This window comes from Lagopus muta, chromosome 12 (assembly GCF_023343835.1).
Source record: "Lagopus muta isolate bLagMut1 chromosome 12, bLagMut1 primary, whole genome shotgun sequence".
Classification (NCBI taxonomy): Eukaryota; Metazoa; Chordata; class Aves; order Galliformes; family Phasianidae; genus Lagopus; species Lagopus muta.
In genome coordinates, this window is record NC_064444.1 from 18,164,838 (window position 1) to 18,185,622 (window position 20,785).

The 20,785-nt window shown below is 51.8% G+C and overlaps 2 protein-coding genes and 2 non-coding genes across 4 annotated transcripts in view; 3 read left to right on the forward strand and 1 right to left on the reverse strand.

Moving 5' to 3' along the window:
• Positions 1–3,543, forward strand: part of HYDIN (HYDIN axonemal central pair apparatus protein) — a 113,036-nt gene extending 109,493 nt beyond the window's left edge. Inside the window, exons 84-86 of the mRNA XM_048958484.1 lie at positions 357–587; positions 1,328–1,552; positions 2,658–3,543. Coding sequence (XP_048814441.1) covers positions 357–587; positions 1,328–1,552; positions 2,658–3,146 — 945 coding nt within the window. The 3' untranslated portion in view covers positions 3,147–3,543. The remainder of the gene's footprint in view (positions 1–356; positions 588–1,327; positions 1,553–2,657) is intronic.
• A 455-nt stretch (positions 3,544–3,998) lies between these two features.
• The window catches only part of VAC14 (VAC14 component of PIKFYVE complex), a 53,775-nt gene continuing 36,988 nt past the window's right edge, over positions 3,999–20,785 (forward strand). Inside the window, exons 1-10 of the mRNA XM_048958726.1 lie at positions 3,999–4,155; positions 8,922–9,072; positions 11,049–11,216; positions 11,860–11,922; positions 13,038–13,145; positions 13,956–14,065; positions 15,181–15,287; positions 16,013–16,147; positions 16,349–16,501; positions 18,287–18,347. Of these exons, the coding sequence (XP_048814683.1) occupies positions 4,052–4,155; positions 8,922–9,072; positions 11,049–11,216; positions 11,860–11,922; positions 13,038–13,145; positions 13,956–14,065; positions 15,181–15,287; positions 16,013–16,147; positions 16,349–16,501; positions 18,287–18,347 (1,160 nt within the window). The 5' untranslated portion in view covers positions 3,999–4,051. The remainder of the gene's footprint in view (positions 4,156–8,921; positions 9,073–11,048; positions 11,217–11,859; positions 11,923–13,037; positions 13,146–13,955; positions 14,066–15,180; positions 15,288–16,012; positions 16,148–16,348; positions 16,502–18,286; positions 18,348–20,785) is intronic.
• Positions 6,662–6,732, reverse strand: TRNAG-GCC (transfer RNA glycine (anticodon GCC)). Its single transcript has one exon. It is a non-coding gene; the product is annotated as a tRNA-Gly (tRNA).
• Positions 17,225–17,295, forward strand: TRNAG-GCC (transfer RNA glycine (anticodon GCC)). The gene has a single exon. It is a non-coding gene; the product is annotated as a tRNA-Gly (tRNA).

Sequence of the window (20,785 nt, forward strand, 5' to 3'; positions counted from 1 at the left end):
GTTTTGCTGGCTGAGAAGCCACATGCTTCTTTTCATACCTCCACGTGCCCAGCCTGTAGGTCCCAGGCAGACACCAGGCACCTCCACATGCACTCCTTGTGCTGTCAGTCTTGGCAGCCCTTGAGGGCTGCAAAGCACAAGCTGGTCAGGACATAGGTGAGGTGGAAGCATTTTGGAGATTACGAATGGGAATACTTTGCCCCAGTCTTGCACTCTTCCCATGCAGTTGCTCATGGGCATCTGTGCAGTGTGCGTGCTGATCTGGAGAGGTCTTTGGGCTGGCCTAACACCCCTGGTGGATTTCTGTGTGCAAGATGACCAGAGCTTCCTTTTTTTTTTTATTTCCCCTGATTCAGGTGACCTTCCTCAATGAGGTGACCAAGGAATACTTGTTTTACATGATCACTTTCAAGGCCACTGCTGCAGGACCCATTGGCACAGTCGAAGTGAGAGCGGCTGTCCGGCAGAACGTGTCTTCCACCATCAAGGTGGACAACCCTCTTGCTGCCCCAGTGGTGTTTGACATAGATTGCAAAGTGCCTGACATCACCGTTCCCCCACATTTCACTGTTCCTGCTCATTCAGAGGTAGGTGCAGAGCTCACCCACTGCACTCCTTTCAGCCTCTCTGGGAGCAGGTGCTCTTTGAAGGCGATGGCCCTATGCTGGCCAATATGGGGCTGCTCTCCAAGGTTAACAACGCCAACTTCTCCCACTTGCTAATAACTCAAAGGGGAAGGAGTGAATGACAATATCTCCAGTGGGAATTGCCCTGTCCTGATGTTTTGTCACATTGCCTCCTGAGATATGCAAACCCCGAGTCCCACAGGCCATCCTGCAAGCGTGACTGCCTTGCATCTTCTTTCCGTGATTGCTCTTCCTTGGGCCAGGTCCCTGTACTGGGTCAGTTGGGTCTCCCATCTCCTCACTAGCAGTGTGCTCAGCTGCGTCAGGCTGCCCAGCTTTGCTGAGAACTGCTGGAAACACATTATAAAGACAAAATTAGGACTCTAGTAGCACTGAAAGAAGCACGTTGTATGGAGTGGGGGTTTAATCCTTGTTTCCCAAGAAAGCAGGGGTGTGGGGAGAGGGGGGGGTGCATGCCAGCCAGTCCTTTCTGACTCAAATTTGATAATGTGTGAGCAGAGCGAGGGCACAGCTGCTAGAGCTTGCTGAAGCAGGGATGATGGGTGAAGGGCTGGTATTTGGGTTCCTTTGGGTTCTGTCTAGAGTAGGTTGGGCTCCCACCCAGCACTGCGTGAGCACACCTGGGACTGATTTCCCCATCCCCTGCCTGAGCTTGTGGCTTTTGCCTCCATCCTTCCCAGGCCAATCTTGTCTTTGAGTACCAGCCTTTGAAGGTAGGTGAGAGCACTGGGCGCCTGATGCTCCATAGCAGTAATTTGGGCTCATGCTACTACGAGTTGATCCTGAAAGCCACGATTAGCAAGCCAGAGAAGCCACTGTACTTTTGCACTACGCTGGGCTCTAACCAGACCATCACCACCAAGATCATGAATTACAACCGCCAAAAGACAGAATACATCCTCCAGGTGAGTGTGCTGTGCTCTTGCAGGAGGGAGGGAGCCAAGCTGAACAGAAAGGCTGGGAGGTGGCACCTCTGGATGGTGCCAACCCTCTCTGTGGATGGATCCTGATCCTTCAGCTTTGCCTGGCATAGCTGAAGTGGCCATGAGAGCCTGGTGGGTCTTCCCACCAAAGCTGGACCTGTCCTCATCTGGACTGTCCCTACTCACAGACCCTTTCCACTGCCCTTGCTGGAACTGCTCTTGCAGATCCCATGGTGCCTGGATTTTCACATTGCTGCCAGAACTGGGACTTTAGATGTCCCAGGCCTTGCTTGGGTGCAGGATTATTCCTGCTGGGAAGATTTAGGCAGTCCCTGTTTAGGAACAATGTGAGGGGGGAAATGTGATAGGCAAGAGAAAGTATGGGGAGAAATACTTGAAGGGACTAGTGGGTGGCAGCTGGACGTGAGGCAGCAGTGTGCCCTTGCAGCTCAGAAAGCCAGCCAATGAAGGCTACATCCAAAGCAGCGTGGCCAGAAGGACAGGGAGGGGATGTGCACCTCTGCTCTGTGAGACCTCACCTGTGTCCAGATGGGAGTGCTCAGTACAGAAAGACACAGACCTGGAAGTGCATCCAGAGGAGGGCCACAGAAATGACCCGAGGGATGGAGCGCCTCCCTACAGGGACAGGCTGAGAGCTGGGGCTGTGCAGCATGCAGAAAGGAAAGGCTGCAGGGAGAGCTGAGAGCAGCCTTCAGCATCTAAAGGGGCTGTAAGAAAGAAGGGGGCAGGCTCTTAGGCAGAGTCTGTTGTGATATGACAAAGGGAAGGGGGAATGGTTTCAAACTAAAAGAGGGGTGATTTAGATTGGATATAAGGAAGAACTGGCACAGGCTGAGCGGAGAGGTAGTGGCTGCTCTGTAGACACCCAAGGTCAGGCTGGGCAGTGCTCTGATGGAGCTGTGGGTGTCCCTGTTAGTTGCAGGGCAGTTGGACTAGATGACCTTCAAGGGTCTCTTTGTACTAAAGTGATCCTATGATGCAGGGGGAGCCTTGCTTTCTCCCCTGCTGTTCCCTCTCAGCTCTGCTTTTGTGACACCCCTCTGCTTGTCCCTCCTATTCCCTACAGACTGACTGTGCTGATTTCCAGACAGAGAAGACCATCAGCATGCCTCCTGCCTGCCTGGGGGGCTCGGAGGTGAGCGTGGAGGTGATCTATGAGCCCTGCCAGCTGGGTGAGTCCCGGGCCACACTGCAGCTCCTGGGCCCTTCAGGCAGGGAATACAGCATCCCACTCTTCGGCCTCGCCATGTCCCCCAAGCCGCAGGGCCCCTTCCTCATCAAGGCCGGTGGCAGCACCTCCATCCCCTTCAAGAACGTCTTCCCCCAGCCCACATCCTTCAGGTACAGCGTGGAGAACCCGGCCTTCACCGTGAGGGCCACCGAGACCCTGCGCCCCAAGAAGACCATCTTCATGGCTGTCTCCTTCGAGGGCAGCCCAGACAGCACCAAGACCCCCGTCAGCAGCCGGCTGGTGGTCTCCTGCGCCCGAGCAGGTGGCCTGGGAGCGGGCATCTCCTGGGTGTTCTACCTGCAGGGGCTGCCCCTTGAGAAGTGATGGGGTTGGAGGCATCCTCTGCAGGCACAGCACCGGCTTGAGGGGTCTCGTGGTGCTATGGCGGGGTCTGTGTCACGGCTCGGAATAAAAGCATGGGCAGAGCACAGTGCTGTGGGGGGATGTGGATATTGGAGAGAGATTTGGGGGTCCTGGTGGATGAGAAGCTGGATGTGAACCAGCAGTGCTTGCAGCCCAGAAGGCCAGCTGTGTTCCGGGCTGCATTAAAAAAGGGCCGGCCAGCAGGGAGAGGGAGGTGATCGTCCCCCTCTGCTCGGCTCTCATGAGGCCCCATCTGCAGTGCTGTGTCCAGCACAGGAAGGACTTGGAGCGGGTCCAGAGGAGGCACTGAGATGAGCAGAGGGCTGGAGCAGCTCTGCTGAGAGGAAAGGTTGAGGAAACTGGGCTTGTTTGGCTTGAAGAGAAGGCTGCAGGAAGACTTCAATGTGGCCTTCCAGTGCTTGAAGGGAGCAGATAAACAGGAGGGAGCATGGCTGTCTGTGAGGGTGGGTGGTGACAGGACAAGGGGGAATGGTTTTAAATTGAAATAGGGGAGGTTTAGGTTGGATATTAGGAGGAAGTTTTTCCCCCAGAGGGTGGTGAGGCACTGGCACAGGTTGCCCAAGGAGGCTGTGGATGCCCCATCCCTGCAGGCATTCAAGGCCAGGCTGGATGTGGCTCTGGGCAGCCTGGGCTGCTGGTTGGTGACCTGCACACAGCACGGGGCTGAAAAGAGATTGAGCACTGTGCTCCTTTTCAGCCCAGGTCATTCCGTGATGCAGAGACTGGGGGGCGCTCCTCCGCGCCGCGTGGGGGCGCCCTGCGGCGGGGCGTGGTCACGTGATGCGGGCGGGCCGCCGGTGGCGGCGGGGTCGGGCGGTGATGGTGGCGGCGGTGCCGGCGGTGCCATGAACGCGGAGCGGGACCTGGCGCCGCTGGCGCCCAGCGTGGTGCGGGCGTTGAACGACAAGCTGTACGAGAAGAGGAAAGTGGCGGCCCTCGAGATCGAGAAGTGAGAAAACGATGGGGAAAAGGCGGGGGAACGGTGGGGGTGAGGGAGCGGGGCTGTGGGGCGGCCGCGGGTCCGGGAGGGGGACGGGGGGGGAACCGTGCTGAAAGCCGTTTGACCCCGGGTAAAGGGAGTTTGCTGGCGCTGCCGCGCGTCCTCTAGTTTGTCAGTGCATCTCTCCCGTGTGTCTGAACTCCCGTGCTGTCACTGCTGGCGCTGCGCTGCTCTGTGGCCGTGCGCGGGAAGGACCTGCCCCCTTCTGCACTGCCCCGCAACGTCCCCGTGGGATGCAGCCGACAGCGGGCTGAGTGCGAGGCAGCGGTGTGACCTTATGGCCGAGAATGGTGTCCAGAGGTGCAGTGCACGGATCGTGGCCAGCAGGGTGAGGGAAGTGTTCCTCCTCTCTTCTCTGCCCTGAGGAAGGCGCATCTGGAGCGCCTGCTCCAGATCGGGGCTCGCCCGTCCAGTTCGGGGCTCCTCCGTTCAAGGCAGACAGGGAGCTGCTGGAGGGATCCGGTGGGTGGCTAAAGAGATGAGCGGGGCCTGGAGCCTCTCCTGTGTGAGGAAAGGCTGGGAGTCCCGGGGCTGTTCAGCCTGGAGAGGAGATCTTGTCAATGCTTATCAGTCTGTGAAGAGTGAGAGTCCAGTGGATGGGGCTGGGCTCTTTTCAGTGGTGGCCAGCAGCACAACAAGGAGCAACAGACACAGACTAGAGCATAGGAAATTCCATAGGAACACAAAGAAGAACATCTTTAATGTGAATCATAGGATCACTCAGGTTGGAAAAGATCTTAAAAATCATCGAGTCCAACCACGACCATCCTACCCCAACTCTAACGACCCTCTGCTAAACCACGTCCCTGAGCACCACATCCAAACGGTTTTTAAGCACATCCAGGGATGGTGACTCAACCGCCTCCCTGGGCAGCCCATTGCAGTGCTTAACATCCCTTTCTGTAAAGAAGTTTTTCCTGATAGCCAACCTAAACTTACCCTGGTGCAACTTGAGGCCCTTTCCCCCTCGTCCTGTCACCAGTGACTGAGGCCATCCAGAGATGTGATGGAATCTTCTTCTCTGGAGATATTCAAGGCCTGTCTGGATGCTTTCCTCCGTAACCTACTGTAAGGAACCTGCTTTATCAGTGGGTTGGACTGGGGGATCTCCAGAGGTCCCTTCCAATCCCTATGGTTCTGTGATTCTGTGAACCAAGCAGCCCTGCTCTGACTTGTTTTGCCCCAGCACTGTGGCTTCGTGGTTGGTTTATACCAACCAAAATCAGATCTGGAATTTGCTAATGGAGCCAGACACCCAAATTGCAAAGGCTATCGGGATGAGGAAGACAGAGTCCAATCCCTTTTACAGACACGTGGATTTAGCTCAACCTAAACTGGTCACAGAATAGCACTGCACGTGTCGTTGTTGTGCCTATGGTGTTGTGTGGGGAACTCGCTGCCTCAGTGTGGGTACCTCCCAGCTCTCTGCCCCGTAACGTGGAGCAGCTCCTGCTGTGTGCAAACTCCCTCACACTGTGTACGTTGCTGTTCAGCGCCTCTTGCTTCCCTAGTTCACCCCTGTGCCCTTTAAACTCAGAGGGGTCATAAAGTCGTCGAATGGCTGTGGGCAGAGATGCCAACCACTAGATCAGCCTGCCCAGAGCCCCTTCCTGAGCCTGGCCTTGAATGTCTCCAGGGATGGGGGCACCCACAGCTCTCTGGGCAACGTGTTCCAGTGCGTTCCCACCCTGTAAGTGAAAAACTTCCTCCTAACATCTAACCTGAACCTCCCCTATCTCAGTTTAAAACCATCCCCCCTTGTCCTATTACTATCCACCTGCATAAAAAGTCGGTCCCCCTCCTGACTCCTGGGATATACGTTTTTTTTCATTTCAAACTAAAACCCTACTCTGTTCATTAAATCCAGGCTGTAAAGAGATTCCCTCCGTGCTGCCAGGGCTCGCTGCATGCTCCTCGTGGTGCTGGGTGGGACTGGGAGGCAGAGCAGTCAGCCTGGGATCAGCATTTTGTGAGAGTGGCACCAGCTCTGGCCATTACCAAATTCAGCTTTGGGATGGAGAAGAGTAGATGGGCTTTGTGATGCCTCCAAGGAGAAAGAGGGCAGCAGCTCTGTTCACAGCAGGGTGAGAGGAGGCCATAAATATCTCCTGTAATGATTTGCCTCTGCTAAGCAGTAGGTGATGGGAGAGCGATGGCCAGCTAGAAGCGAGCAGCATGAGGTCTCCAAGCCCCTCAGTGCCTGTCTGGCTTCACGCAGCTGAGGCAGGGTTAGTGCAGAGCTGAGACTGGAAAGGAGGGCCGAGAGTGAGATACCTGTTGTTGGGGTTGGCCAGATTTGGTGCAGCAGCAACAAAAAAGCATACAGAGTTTGGCGTTGGAAATCTTTGTGCCTTCAGCACAGGTTGAAGTGACGATAATCACGTAGGCTGAGATGCTGAGGTGTCTGTCCTCGTCCTGTACACAGGAAGTCAAAAGAAAAAGAAAAAAGTTCTGCTGCATTGGCCGGGAATCGAACCCGGGCCTCCCGCGTGGCAGGCGAGAATTCTACCACTGAACCACCAATGCTCCAGCTGTGTGCAGCTGCCTGCACAGCTGCTTTGGCCCGGCGCTGCTGGGGGGCTGGTGGGGCAGGACCTGCTTCAGTGTGCATAGAAGTGAGGGGTTTTTGGTTTGTTTTTTTAATTAAATAGGCATATGTGATCTAAAACATAATGACTGGAAAAAAAAAGTGAATCTTAGTCTGTGAGGATCCCTGCACGCGGTTCGTGACCCCATCTCTCCATCTCATTAGACCACCTTCATACCCGAGTGACATCCGAATCTCGACCTGCTCCCCATAACCAGCATCTTGGGGCTTAGGAGAGGTCAAATAATGGTATAACAATGAGCGTCTCGTTGTTCCTCCAGGATTTTCTTCACAATCTGCACCTGGATCTAAATCCTCTTCCTTACCAACATGCTAAGTATCAGTAACCAGGATGGACTTCATCTACTGTAAAGCTGATACTCCAAAAGTAATTTATAAATTATGATCAGCTAGTATTAAGCAAGGAAATAATACACCTCCCACCTCACTGGTGAATGACTTTGTTGTCTCTGCAGTAAGTTTCCCTTACAAGACAGAACCACTCCTATCCTATACGCAGCTATTTCACTACCATCTTCACAAATTCCTTTCCACAATTAATTTTCTTCAATTCACCTTTGTTTCAGGCAGTGTAGCGGGAATCTCGTTCAAATGTGCATGTTTAGATATGCCAAAGTGAAAAAGAAATATTCTTCAGGGTCTGGGATCTCTCATAATTCTTCATAAAGATGTGGAATACATATCAGGAGTTGTAATGCTTATAAATTAATAGAGAAATCTTCAGTACATTCTGTTGATCACCACAAAGGCAGTCTAAATCTGGAGTTCAGTAGATAAATATATTGGACAGCAATGTGTATTAAAAATCATTGAGGTAGTAAAGGGAAGGATGAAAGTGCTGGTGTTGATTCATCCCAGTTATGCATGTGTACAGAGTCATGCTTTTAGAAATTGCAATATTCCATACTGTTTTTCTTTGTGTAATGAATGCTGGCCTTGGGGTGATTGGAGGCTCCATAACAGGTGACTGATAAGAACTGTTGTCTTTTTGTAAATGGAAGATATTGGAAGGTGTACTGGAATTCAACTAGCAGAGAACATGAACAGCAGTTGAATGCTGCACAGAAACGGAATCTGTCCGTGTCTGTGCTCCAAAAACAAACCAATGAACACGTGAATCTATCTGTACACATTTCCAATAGGTGAAATGGCTTACAGGGAACGTTCTTCACATAATACTTCATTAAGATGTGAAACCCTTGCTAGGGGATACTATGAATGCAAGAAATTAGCGTTTTTTTCCAAGACTGACTGAACAAATGCACAGAAGGAAAAGCTACTAGAGCTATTAAATGCAAGGACAAGACATTTAAGGCATATTTAAACATCTATATACATGGCACTTTCAGAAGTACTGTGGAAACAGTGCATTAACATTGTGAAGCAGTCAAACAGTAGAGTGACAACACTGGAAAACCAAGGAGAAAAATTAATCATTGCTTTTCTACAGAGGAGCTTGAATGGTGTGCAGTACAGAACAGCTCGGGGGTAAGCACTGAATAGCATGGATAAAAAATATCAAATAACTGCTGATTCACTGAGCACTGTCTGTCCTGGGCTGCAGCTGAGGTATGGTGGAAGAAGAATATGTGACTGTGTCATTAAAAATACATAACATCGTTCAGAGGGTTAAATATAAACTGCATGGGCAGCCTTGTTTTTACCATTGGCAACTTCAGAATGATTGATTTGCTGCTTACTTTCAGGTACGTCAGGTTTTCTAAAGAAGCAGCCTAAAGTTCACGAAATGCCACCACGTGGCAAAACTTAGCAGACCTCTCTTCCCAACAATCTCATCCAACCTCTTCCATTTAATAGTAATAGAATGACTGGTGGAATACAGCAGGTTTCTAACGTGTACCTATGCTCCAAACCATGGGTTTTATTTCTGCATTTGGCTCATACAGCTCAGCGCAGGGGGTATTTGCGTGAGGGCATGGTGGCTTCTTTTGCCTCTCAGTCCCTTGGGAATGGAAGGAATCCTCCTGGCCTGGTCTCACCTTCTCTGTAAAAGCTGCTTTCTGGCAGCCGCAGGGAACCGAGCCCCCAGGTGCTTTCATCAGACAAGATCTGTGGCTTCCCATGTGCTTTCCTCTTCTCTCCCCAGGCTGGTGCGAGAGTTCGTGGCTCAGAACAACACATCTCAAATCAAGCATGTGATCCTGATCCTGTCGCAGGAGTTTGCGCTCTCCCAACACCCCCACAGCCGGAAAGGGGGACTCATCGGCCTGGCTGCTTGCTCCATCGCCCTGGGCAAGGTAAATGTGGGTGTTTTTTGGCTCCCTGTAGTGGGAGAGGAGCTGTGCTCCACATGGGGCAATTGTGCCAGGGAAAGACTGGGGCTGGCTGCTCCCCAGCTGCGTGGCATCCCATGTTGCAGTGTGACACCAGGTTGTGAATGAGATTACCCAGTGGATCCAGCCACTTGCTGTGAGCACTGGAATGCTTTCTGGCTTGGGTCAAACCTTGGCAGCTCCCCAGCCTTGGTGTCAGTGCATTTGTGTTTCCAGCTGATGTGTTTTCAGTGAGTGTTGCTGCTGAGCTGAAAATAGGGCTAGGCTCAGCAGGTTGCAGCTGAGGTCTGGTCCTGTTCAACAGTCAGCTGAAGCCAGACTCTTTCTTCTGAAGTGTAAAAGCAGAATATGTCTTCTGCTGACAGCTGGTGACACTGTCTCCATTTCTGCTTGTGCAGCTGGTTACCCAGATGGCAAAAATTGGGTATGACTTGATATTAATGGAACTTACAAGAGGCATAGCTCAAAGCAGGCAGGCAGTGTGAGGTGTAAAGTTGTATTAGCCTAAATTATAACTTCCTGTTGATTTGGTAGAAGATTTCTCTGCTGAAAGCATTAATCATTCAGCCCAGCTCTGGAGGTGTTACATGGATGCCCATTGTGCTCCTCCTGCCGAAAGCTGACTGATTTCCATCCCAATTAAGAGCTTCCTCCTTTGCTTACCTCTCATTATAAGGAATAAGCTCAGTAAGTTACCTCTGGGGCTAGGCCAGTGCACACAGATCCCTGCTGAGGGGAGCAGGGACCCTGTGGACTCAGAGCTCCATTGGGCTTTTCAGTTAAACCACACGGTTCATTTTGAAAATGTCTACAAGGGAAGGAGTCATTTGGGTTTCTAGTAGGGCGGACATAAAGAAAGCACGGAGCTTAGGAAGAGCAGACTGCCTCAGAAGCACTGCAAGGTGTATTTTAATTTGGTTAATCTCCTTCTAATGAGAGCCACAACCATTTGAAACGGACACTCTGAAGCATGATGATTAACAGCCTTTAAGCTGATGGCCACATGCTTCTGAGCAGTGCTCCTTTGTCATCCTATTGTTAAAAGTGCAGAGCCTCTTTACACATCACTTCTCTCTGGGTCAGCAGCACTCTGTTCAGCCCATAAAGAGTCCCAGAGGTGTAGCTGGGAAGCTTAACCCTGCTTTGCCTTCTGCACATCACTGGGGCAGGGCAGCTTGTGCTCTGAGGAACTGGAGGAGTTGTGTTTGGGGCCCTGAAGGACTCTGATAAAACTTAGAGCTGAACTCCTTAATCTGCTAGTCTGCATATTGTTGATTTTCTTGCCATTTCCTTTGCTAGATGCTTGAGAAATGGCAGCCTGATTGCTCCATGCTCTGTCTAGCGTGGCTCTTTCAGGGGGACAGACTTCAGCATGTAAACAACAAGCATACTCTCTGCAAGAGTGGAGCTGCACTGTCTGCTCTTGCCTGGAAAGCAGAGCTCCAGTTGCTTCAGCTAGCAGCTGTGTCCAGCTGAGCTCCAGGAGCTGTAGCACCTGTCTTTAAGCAGCTGCACACACGAATGCTGCCTGTTTTCTGGCAGCTCAGGCCTTGGTGGAGTTGGGTCTTTCTGGAGTGAGTGCTGGTTTTCTTTGTGAAGCCTCTATTACCACATCCTTCCTGCTGCCCAGCTCCGGATGGTACAGAGAATAACCCAACAGATGTGGCTCTACTGAGCTGTTCCTCCTTCTGGGAGCTGTGTTGCTTTGCTCAGTTGTGAGGCTGTAGTTAGGGCTGGTCTGTTGCTGTGGCTTTACAAAGAAACCAGCACCTACAGCAGTAGCAGTAAATACAAATGATAACGATACTGGGCCAAGCATAGGCCACCACAGGCCTGAATTCTTGCACCCTACCCTTGTGCTTTATTCCAGGATCCATGGCAGTGCCATCTCTGTCCTCTCGCCATGGTTCTCAACTCACCAGTCTCCTTCTGTCCATCAGGACTCTGGGCTCTACCTGAAGGAGCTGATTGAACCAGTGCTGACGTGTTTCAACGATGCTGATAGTCGGCTGCGGTACTATGCCTGTGAGGCCCTCTATAACATTGTGAAGGTGGCCAGAGGCTCTGTTCTCCCACACTTCAATGTGCTCTTTGATGGCCTCAGCAAGGTAAGAAGCTTCCTCTAAAACCCCAGGGGTTTTTCCTTTCCTTCACTGGAATAGTACATCTTGTTCTCTAGCGCTCTTCTTTCCAGGATCAAAGAAGCCAAGTAGTCTGATATCATCTTTTTAAGGAAGCTGGTCTGCTTTGACCAGGCACGTCTGAAAGTCTGCACAAAAATGTTTCTGCAGCAGCGTGCTGGCCTTGGTGTTGGGGATGCCAGACTTCACTGTAAAGTACCTTGCTCTTGGTTTCCACCTCCAAGATGCATTTTTCTGCTCCTTAGTCAGTGGCGTAAGACACTGCAAAGTGGCTCTGCAGCACCACAGCTTTTTAGTCATGTCGGGTCGAAACCATGTCTACAGGCACTGCTCTGTGCAGCTTATCTTGTTTTTGTCTGCCACAACATGGGCGCTGACACGTGGAAACCTTCCTATGTGGGAAGGTGATAGGTGCTTGGCATCCCCCTAAGAAGTCTCCCTGGAGAATTTGTTGGAGCCTAATGATGAGTCAGAGATGAAGGGTTTTCTGTGTCCATCCCAATGATATCAAAAGAGAGCAACACTCCTGTGAACCTGCTGGGAGCTCTACTGCAGAGATGGGAAAAGGCCTGGGACCTGTTATAATGACTTTTGTTTCTGTTCTTTACAGCTGGCTGCTGATCCTGACCCAAATGTCAAAAGTGGCTCCGAGCTCCTGGATCGACTTCTCAAGGTGTGTTTCTCCTTCTAGCTGAGAATCCTTGGTTCAGGAGGCAAGTGTGGTAGGCAGCTTCAACGTTCCTGCAGGTGCCTGGATGCTGCCTGATGTGACATGGCAGAGTTCTCACGGGGACATGCTGGTCTAGCAGGCTGCACCGGCTAAAACCATCCCATAGGGATCCTGAGGCTTCTGCCAAAGTGGTTATTTCTGTCACTGGTTGTAGCTTGATAAATTGAGAGTCTGGTGGCTGGTTTGAGGAGCTTGTAGATTACTGCAATGCAGAATAGATGTTTAGCTGTTGGAAGCCAGGTCTCTGGGGAAGCAAGGATTTAGTCTGAGGGAAGTTGCACCTCCACCCTGGACAGCAGGAGGGCTGCTCGTCTAATTTTCTTCCCTTCTCCTGTGCCTAAATGAGGAACAAAGAGAACTAAAGATCAGAGCTGCTACTTCTAGGGTGGGGGCACCTGGTTCCTCTTCCTGTTCTGTCTGCTGAGGAGTTTGTACGTCTGCGGACTTCACGGTCCAATTGGAGGGAAGTAGCTCCCTGCCAGGTCATGCCCCCTCTCCTCATTAGCACTGCAGTTAGTGCAGTCTCCACTTTCCCTCTTGCAGTCCTTCCTGCTGGGAGCCTGCAGAGCAGAGGGGATCTGCTCTACTGCTCCGGTGTGAGGGACTTTGTTATGCAGCAAAATCTGTCAAGCACGTAGGAAGAGCTCTAAGAGAAAGCCAGGGGACTCTCCAGTCACTGACACATATGATTACATCAAAGTTGCCTGCTCATGTGTGCAATGGCACCAATGAGGCGTGAATCAGAGAAGGTCCCACCCTCCTCCTGTTCAGCCAGGCAGCGGGAGCCTTCCTCAGTGCATCCAGCACAAAGTTATTCCCTGCCTGAGGGGGAATTCCTGCCTCACCATCTGAACAAACCATATGATTCTTTCTCCCAGAGTCTCCCAGCAGCCAGGAGAGCCTACAGCCCTCTGACAGAGCTGCTTGTCAGCATCTTGTGATCTTTACCCTGTCATGTGCCTTAAAAAGGGCTGGGTGGACGTGGCTGGGGGGGGGGGGGGGCAGCATGTGCCAGGTGCTGGGCTTACCTTCTGACACGCTCTGCTTGGGCTGTGCAGGACATCGTGACTGAGAGTAACCAGTTTGACTTGGTGGGCTTCATCCCGCTGCTGCGTGAGAGGATTTACTCCAACAACCAATACGCCCGTCAGTTCATCATATCCTGGGTAGGTACACATGGGCTTCTCCTCCTGGTCGGCATCCCAGGCCTGGGCAGACACCAGATGTCCACAGTGATGTGTGAACACAGGGACCTGAGTTTGCCAGGCCTTATTTTAAGTCATCAACTTCTGACTTCTGCATCTTTAAAACGCCAGCTCCCTGTGATATCACTGTTGCAGTCACACGTCCACGATGGTGTGCTTCTGCCACCGTGGTTCAGGGCTTTGCACAGCAAGTTAGAAAATACAGTCCAAGCATTGCTTGTATGAATAAATGTATCGTGACCTAGAGGTTACAATCTCCCAATACCTTACTGTTTGCTTTCCAAATGCAAATTTAAGGGGCCCCTGCAAACCCAGCAGTGATGGAGAGATGTTGCTGTCCACAAAGCAAGTGATTTCCATTCAGTTCCTGATTTCTGTGCAAAGCAGAAGTTAATAGCTGACCAGGGCCTTGTGGGGATGTGTGTGCCTCAGGGCTTTCTATTTCAGCCATGCTGTTTGTCGTTCCACATCTGCTTGTTGGCATTTTGACAGTTGTTTGTGATCCCTGCCGTTAAGGAGCTGGGATTGGAAATGCAGCAGTTCTGCAGTCTGATCCCTCGCCTCCTTTGCTAGCCCAGCTTCTTTCTGAGATGGGCAGCTCCACACAATCCTCTTGTCCTTCCCTCTCTGTCCCACACAGGCAGCTGTGCTCCCCTCCTGTAGCTTCCTGTAGCTCAGTGTTCCTCAGTGCCGCACCAGATTTGTGCTGGTGATGTTAGTTAGCTTCTCCAAAACTCACCCATCTTCTTTCTTGTACCTTCCCTGAGCTAGATCCTGGTCTTAGAGTCCGTGCCTGACATCAACCTTTTGGATTACCTGCCAGAAATCCTGGATGGGCTCTTCCAGATCCTGGGAGACAACAGTAAAGAGATACGAAAAATGTGAGTGTGGAGGCTGGCTGGGGGCCAGGTCTGTGTTTTGCTCTGGAGCCGGCACGTTTCCCTGCGGCACTGCGTTGTGTTGGGTCACCTCTTCATTTGTTTGCAGTTCTACATAACTGTAGCTAAACTACACGCTCACGGTGGGAGATAAGAGCAACCTAGCTGGTTTGTTTGGTGGATCAGCGTGTCCTTGGCCAAGGCCTCCCTTTCCCAGGTTGTTGTGGCTGCAGCGGCTGTGGGGGACATTGTGATGTTGGTGCTGTGGTACAGACTGTTCTGGCTCAGTGCATCCATTACCTCTCCAGGCCCTGTGCACGGTGTCATAAAAGGGATGCTCATATGTGCTTTTGGGGTAGGAGATTTGTGAGCAGCCTCTCAGCGAGGTGCAGAACCAACCCCAAGTCTCCTTGGTGCAAAGAATAAGCAAGCATTACGAGCTGGCCTTTCGGATCCATTGCTAAGACTCAGTTTGGAGGAGCATTTTGAAACAGAGGAGTGGCTGGATGTTCTCAATCAGATCAGAGGATCTTAGCTCTTGCAATGAACGAAAGTGACTGGACCTGTTTGATAGGTCATAAGTAAGTGCTGAGACAAGCCTGGGTCTTTCCCACTGCCAGGCCCTACCAGTTCCTCCTTGCTTCTTTGTTTCCCAGGGCGTACATATCAGGGGACAAGTACTGAAAGCTTTGGGGATCTGCCCTCCCACCTCACCCCTACCCCTGTTCCCCTTTGTGCTCCCCATCCCAAACATGTGCTTGTTGTCAGAAGGGAAGATGTGTGGGATTTCCGTTGCCTCCATCTTTCCTGGTATGTGTGTGTGTGGGATAGGGTAAACTTGGACCCAATATGGAGCAGGTGCACTGGGGTCTGTGGCCCACGTCTTGCTCTTGTTCCGTAGCTGTTCCTGGAGCAAATAAGACAGCTTGTCTGTTACCTTGGGATGGATTTGTGCTTGTGAGTGCCAGTGTGTCCTACAGTCTGCAGCCTTTAATTTGGGGCAGAGTGGATGTATACAAATGCCATTCCACGTGTGTCCTTGCTGTGTGTGTGTGTGGAAGGCTGCTCTCTGACTTCTCTGGTGGCAGAGGAGTGTTTACCTGTCTGTCTGCCTTCAGGTGTGAGGTGGCTCTTGGGGAGTTCCTCAAGGAGATCAAGAAGAATCCCTCTAGTGTCAAGTTTGCAGAAATGGCCAATATTCTGGTGATCCACTGCCAGGCTGCAGGTGAGTGTTCAGTGCAAAGCTGGCGGGAGCTGGAGCATCCATCTTTGGCTCTGCAGTGCTAACCCAATGATTCAGGCTCAGGGTTTTCTTGTTTACCAGCCATGTTATACCACCTTGCACCCTTGCCCCTTCTTTTTCTGTTGTGCATGAAAAGCCTGCTAAAAAAAAGGGTGGGCAGGCAGCTCTCTTTGGAGATCTGCCTTTGTGTGATGTTCTGGAACAGTTCTCCCATGGCTGGCACTACCAGTTTTTCCACCTCAAATACAGAACAGGTGTCATCACGAGTGTACAGTAGTGGAAGTGCCTGAAAATTAAATAACTGGCTGTGGGTAGCACGTGTGGTTATCCAGCACATCTGGAAAGGGGACGTGTTTTGAGAAAGAACCTGAGATGGTGCTCGTTGCATGGACAGGGCAGTTAAACGTGATGTGCCTGACACTTTGTGTTAGTGCTGCACGACAGGGTCTGCTGTGTAGGCAGTGATACAGCTGCGTACAGCTGCAGTTTGATGTGCTTTCTGAGAAGGCTATCTGGCTTTTCCCAAACTTGGCTAGCTCCTGTGTGATCCCATACTAGAGTTTGTCCAGACTAGAGACTCTGGTTGAAGAAGAGGCCCTTCCCTTTGAGCCCTGCTGAAGTGCAGTCAGCTCTGTGGTTGCAAGCAGTCCTTATCCTGTGTGGTTTGCTGTCGTTTCCCTCACCTCTGCTTGTCCTGTGCCTTCCAGATGACCTGATCCAGCTGACTGCCATGTGCTGGATGAGGGAGTTCATCCAGCTGGCTGGCCGAGTGATGCTGCCTTATTCCTCAGGGATCCTGACTGCTGTCCTGCCGTGTCTCTCCTACGATGATCGCAAGAAGAGTATCCTTGTAACTGAGCTGCTCCCAGAGAGGGCCAGGAGGAGTCCTGTCCCCTGAGTGCTAAAAATCACCCCAGCCATTTGGATGTGAAGGGAGCAAGCCGAAGCAGATGTGGTTGGGCTGCGATGGCTTCTCTGTGGCTGGCCAGGTATGGCACCTAGCATGCATGAGACTGCGTGTTCCTTACACCGCCTCCACTCAGACATCAAAGAGGTGGCAAACGTGTGCAACCAGAGTCTGATGAAGCTTGTCATCCCAGAGGACGACGAAATGGATGAGACCAAGCAGTCAATAACCCTGTCAGCAGAGCCCAACCTGGAGGAGCCCGTCTCCAAGCCAGAGGCAGCATCCAGCGGTGAGTCCCTGTTGGCCTGGGCCATTGGAGATGTGATAAAGGTTGGGGAAGGGTCTTGAGAAGGTCTTAAGTTGGTTTGGTTGCCTGTGGCAGGGAACCTCTGCACTTTCCATGAGCACTGGGGTCCTGTGATCCTCTGCTGAGACACACACTTGGTGCCACCTGCAGATCAGGTCCCTCATCCGACCTGCAGCCCAGGCAGTACTGCATAGTCTGGTGAACATCCCAGCACATTTCACATCACCATGGTCATTAACTTGTGATGGGAGGCCTGGAAGAGTATTCAAGTGAGAAGAAACTAAACTGATTAAGGTTTTGGAGGGCTGATACCTGCAGGCAGCAGTTCATTTAGCCTTCCAGCATCCCCTTGACAGATGCCATTGTCCCAGGATGGCTAAAGCTACCTCTGACACATCAAAGCTGGCCAAGCACATGGAATATATGTAGCATGCAAATCACATGGGCTTATCTGTTCTTCTTCTGGGGTTGCATGTTCAGCCCAGCACTTCCATGTAGCATTGCCCACAAACCCCGCTTGAAAAATCCTGCTGAAGGAGGGGACGGAGAAGGTGAAAATGAAAAGGTAGAAGGGTTTTCTTGTGCAGCAGCAGCCAGGTAGGAGGTGAGGAGGCGTGCAGCAGCCTGGGGCTGCAGGGCTGCACTGTCAGCATGCACAGCTGGAACGAGCAGCAGAGCCGGCGGGCGCAGGGAGCAGCCAGCGCAGCATTGGTGGTTCAGTGGTAGAATTCTCGCCTGCCACGCGGGAGGCCCGGGTTCGATTCCCGGCCAATGCAGCAGCTTTTTGGATGGGATGGAGGGGGAAAATGTAACCCCTTTGTTGGGGCAGCAAAAACTTTTTATTTTTTCCTTTTCTTCCCTGATTGTCGTAAGACAGTCTTTGGTTAAAATATCGATTAAAAGAGTGACTGCTTTAATACCTAACCCTTTGCGTAGATGGTAGTGCTCCTACACGCAGGCAGGATTAGGGTGATGCTTTTACAGCTGAAAATCTCTTCTGTGCTCCCTTTGTGCTGATGTGGCAGTTCTGCTGTGTGCAAGTAGAGGCAGCTGGCAATAGGGGGCATAAGGAGCCAAGTTCATCTTTTTACGCTTTGTCACTGTGTTTGTGAGACCCAGCTTCAAGCTGTGCCCAGCACAGGCTCCTTGACTTGCACAGCAGTCCTGCACAGCGTGAGCCCTCTAAAAATCTCAGTAGCCCTTTGCTGAAACATTGCTTCAGTGGGGCTCAGCTAAGCTGTGCACTTGATTTAAAGTGGCTCTGCAGAGACCTGTCTGGTATGGAGCAAAGGCTGGAAAGCTGCTTGGGTTTATTGGTTTCCATATGGAGCCACAGCACGGGACAGCTGGCCAGGTGAGGATGGTCCAGTGTGCTGATGTGCTGCCCTGTGGCCATTCAAATCTGGACTTTGGGAGGCAGCCCTCCAGACCTGAGCTCCTTGTTAAAAGAATGTATATCTTGTAATTTGAGCAGCATAGCACAAAGTTCCTGGCTGTCTGAGCTCACTGGGGGTCCTCCCCCAATTGCAAAGAGGGAGGCCCAGAGGCACAGGTCTGAAGATACGCAGCTTGCATTTTATCTGGTGGTTGTAATGTACTAGTTCTGTGCACAAGCTTGATGATAAGTGTAAAGTGCTCACTGCAGGGAAAAGGGATCCTCGGGGCCCTGAAGCAATGACTGGAGGTGCCTGCAGAAGGCCATGCTGCTCCTGCTACCTGCCTTCCCTGTCTTCCCATTCACTGTGTCTCCTTTCTGTCTGCCTGCAGGCTCTCTGGATGCTTCTGGTGACTCCAGTGTGAGCAACGCCAGTGTCTGCACGGTAACCAGGTAGGGGCTGGTTGTTACGGACTGTGAGTGATGGATGCTGACAAAGCTGTGGGAAGCGTGATGTGGGTTGGAAACCAAATGGGGTTTCAGATTGCAGTGGAATGCATGACAGAGGATGCATTTACACCTCAGTGTCTTGTCTCTGTGGTAGATTCATGGAATTGTTTGATTTGGAAGGCACCTTCAAAGGCCATCTGGTCCAACTCTCTTGCAGTGAGCAGAGGCACCTATGGCTCTGTCAGATGCTTAGAGCCCAATCGAGCCTGACCTTGAATATTTTCAGAGATGAGGCGTCCACCACTTCTCTGTGCAACCTGTTTCAGTACTTCAGTCCTCTTAAATGGCAGTGTTGCCCCCTCAAGAAACCTTGCAGACCTCCCTGGGAAGGCAGCGAGTTTGTGTGTGTACTCAGAGTTCTGCACCTCTTCTGTATTCAAGCCACTCTGGCTGGAGATCCCTGCTAAAAGGAAGGGAGAATGTGGGCGTTGGTTTTGGTAGTGGCTCTTCTAGCTTGACCACAATAGCAGACACTTGGTCCCCTCCTGCCTTTGCAAGGAGTTAATCTCATGCAGAGGCATCAATCTCATGTGAAGAAGGGGGACACAAACCATCTGGAGCCAGTGGAAGAGCTTAAAATTCAGCTCCGTGCTGCTGCAGCACTGCAGTCCTGGCAGCCCACCACAGCACGGTGCTGTAGGGCAGGCGTTGAGGCATGGCTCAGGGCGTGCAGCCCAGCTCCGGCTGCCTGAGGGATGAGGTGTCCTTGCAGCCCCTGCCACCAGCCTGTCCCCCTGCCAGCCTTGTGTGGCATCCATCAGGCCCACATCTGCAGATTGCTGCTTCGTACCCAGCGTGATTGCTCCCAAAATTTCATCTAAATCATCTTCCCTGCAAATACCTTTCTTCCCATCCAGCTGCCAGGGAATTTAATAGCAAATCCATCTGCTTTTAGAACCATCTTTGCTTTCCTCCTGCTGCCTGCAGTACCCTTCCAAAGAGATCGTTATTTGCCGTGCTTCTGTTGTGCTCACACGTATATTTATACCTTGTTGTGATCCTCAGAATAGCATGCATTACTCTGGCTGCATCCTGCCAGCAGTCTGACATGTGATACCCATTGTAACATCCCTGAGCACTGCAAGACTCAGCTTTCCAGATTTGATTTTCTATATCTCTCCATTCCCTTTTTGCACTCCCGCAAAGCCCATCTACTCCCTCTCCTTAATGATGCCCTTGATTGTTCTTCTCCAACAAGAGCATAGATTGTTTCCATTTGTCTCTAGATTTCGTTCTATGGCTCTTCAGTGGTTTCCCCCAGCTTCCCTGCGCTCGCTGCATCCTGGCCCTGCTCTTTGCCAGCCTCCCACACTCATGGCTGCAGACTCAGCCCATAAAGTTTAGCAGGTGCTGGAGTGGGCGTTGCACGAGGCTGAAGCTGGAAAGGAAGGAGAGAAAATGAGGCACTAAGTCGAAGGGATACGTGATAACTGCATCTCTGTCCTGGAGAGCTTGCATCTGGGGGGGAGAGAGAGTGAAGGTGGTGAGACTGAGCTCAGTGGGACGCGGGGGGGATGCTGTTGTCTCCACACCTGACGCTTGGTGGTGGATGTTCATTGCTCCTGCCAGCTGCCCCATGCAGCAATGAGAGCTCATTTTGTGGCACTGTAGACAAGAGAATGTGAAGTTGAGATTGCTTGGGTTTGCAGAGAGATTTCTTGAGCTCTCCTAAGCCCTTTGGAATGGGAGATAGGTTTTGTCATGGAGTTTACCTGCCAGGATGGCCATTTCCCCATGCTGTGTGAATACCTGAAGCACTTTCCCCATGGCTCTCATTATGGGGAGCTGGCATGGAGCTGGGTGGGCTGTGACCATGCCCATCATTCTGCCTGTCCACCTGGGTGGCTGGAATCCAGGGGTTCTGTTCTGTCAGAAAATTGTCCTTTAAGAACACAGCTGAATTGCACCCCTGGTGCTGGCGGAGCACAGTAGCTGGCATAGCAGCAGCACGGACCTCTGCACCATGAGATGCCGTGCTGGGAGGGCAGCAGGAGCCAGCTGCAGCCATAACTCCCACTGGGGAGCAGGCAGCTGCCTGCACACCGAGTGCCCACTGGGTGTCAAGGCAGGACCGCAGGAAACCATTCTGTTGCCATTTGAAGCTGGGAAGCCTGCAGGCAGAGGAAGTTGCAGCTGCCTTTTAAGATGAAATCACTCTGTGCTTGTGTTTTTGTTTCATTCCCCCTGCTTCCCCCGGTCTCCCCCTGAGAGCAAGGGATGAAGCGAGGCCCTGCGCCAGCGCCTGGCTCTCACGCCCCTTCCCCTGCCCTCCCCATGCAGACGCCTGCAGAAGGATAACACTGCAGCAGCAGTGAGAGGAGGAGGACCTCGTTCAGCAGGGGCAGAGAAGAGGGAAACTGTGGAGGCATTGCGTGAAGATG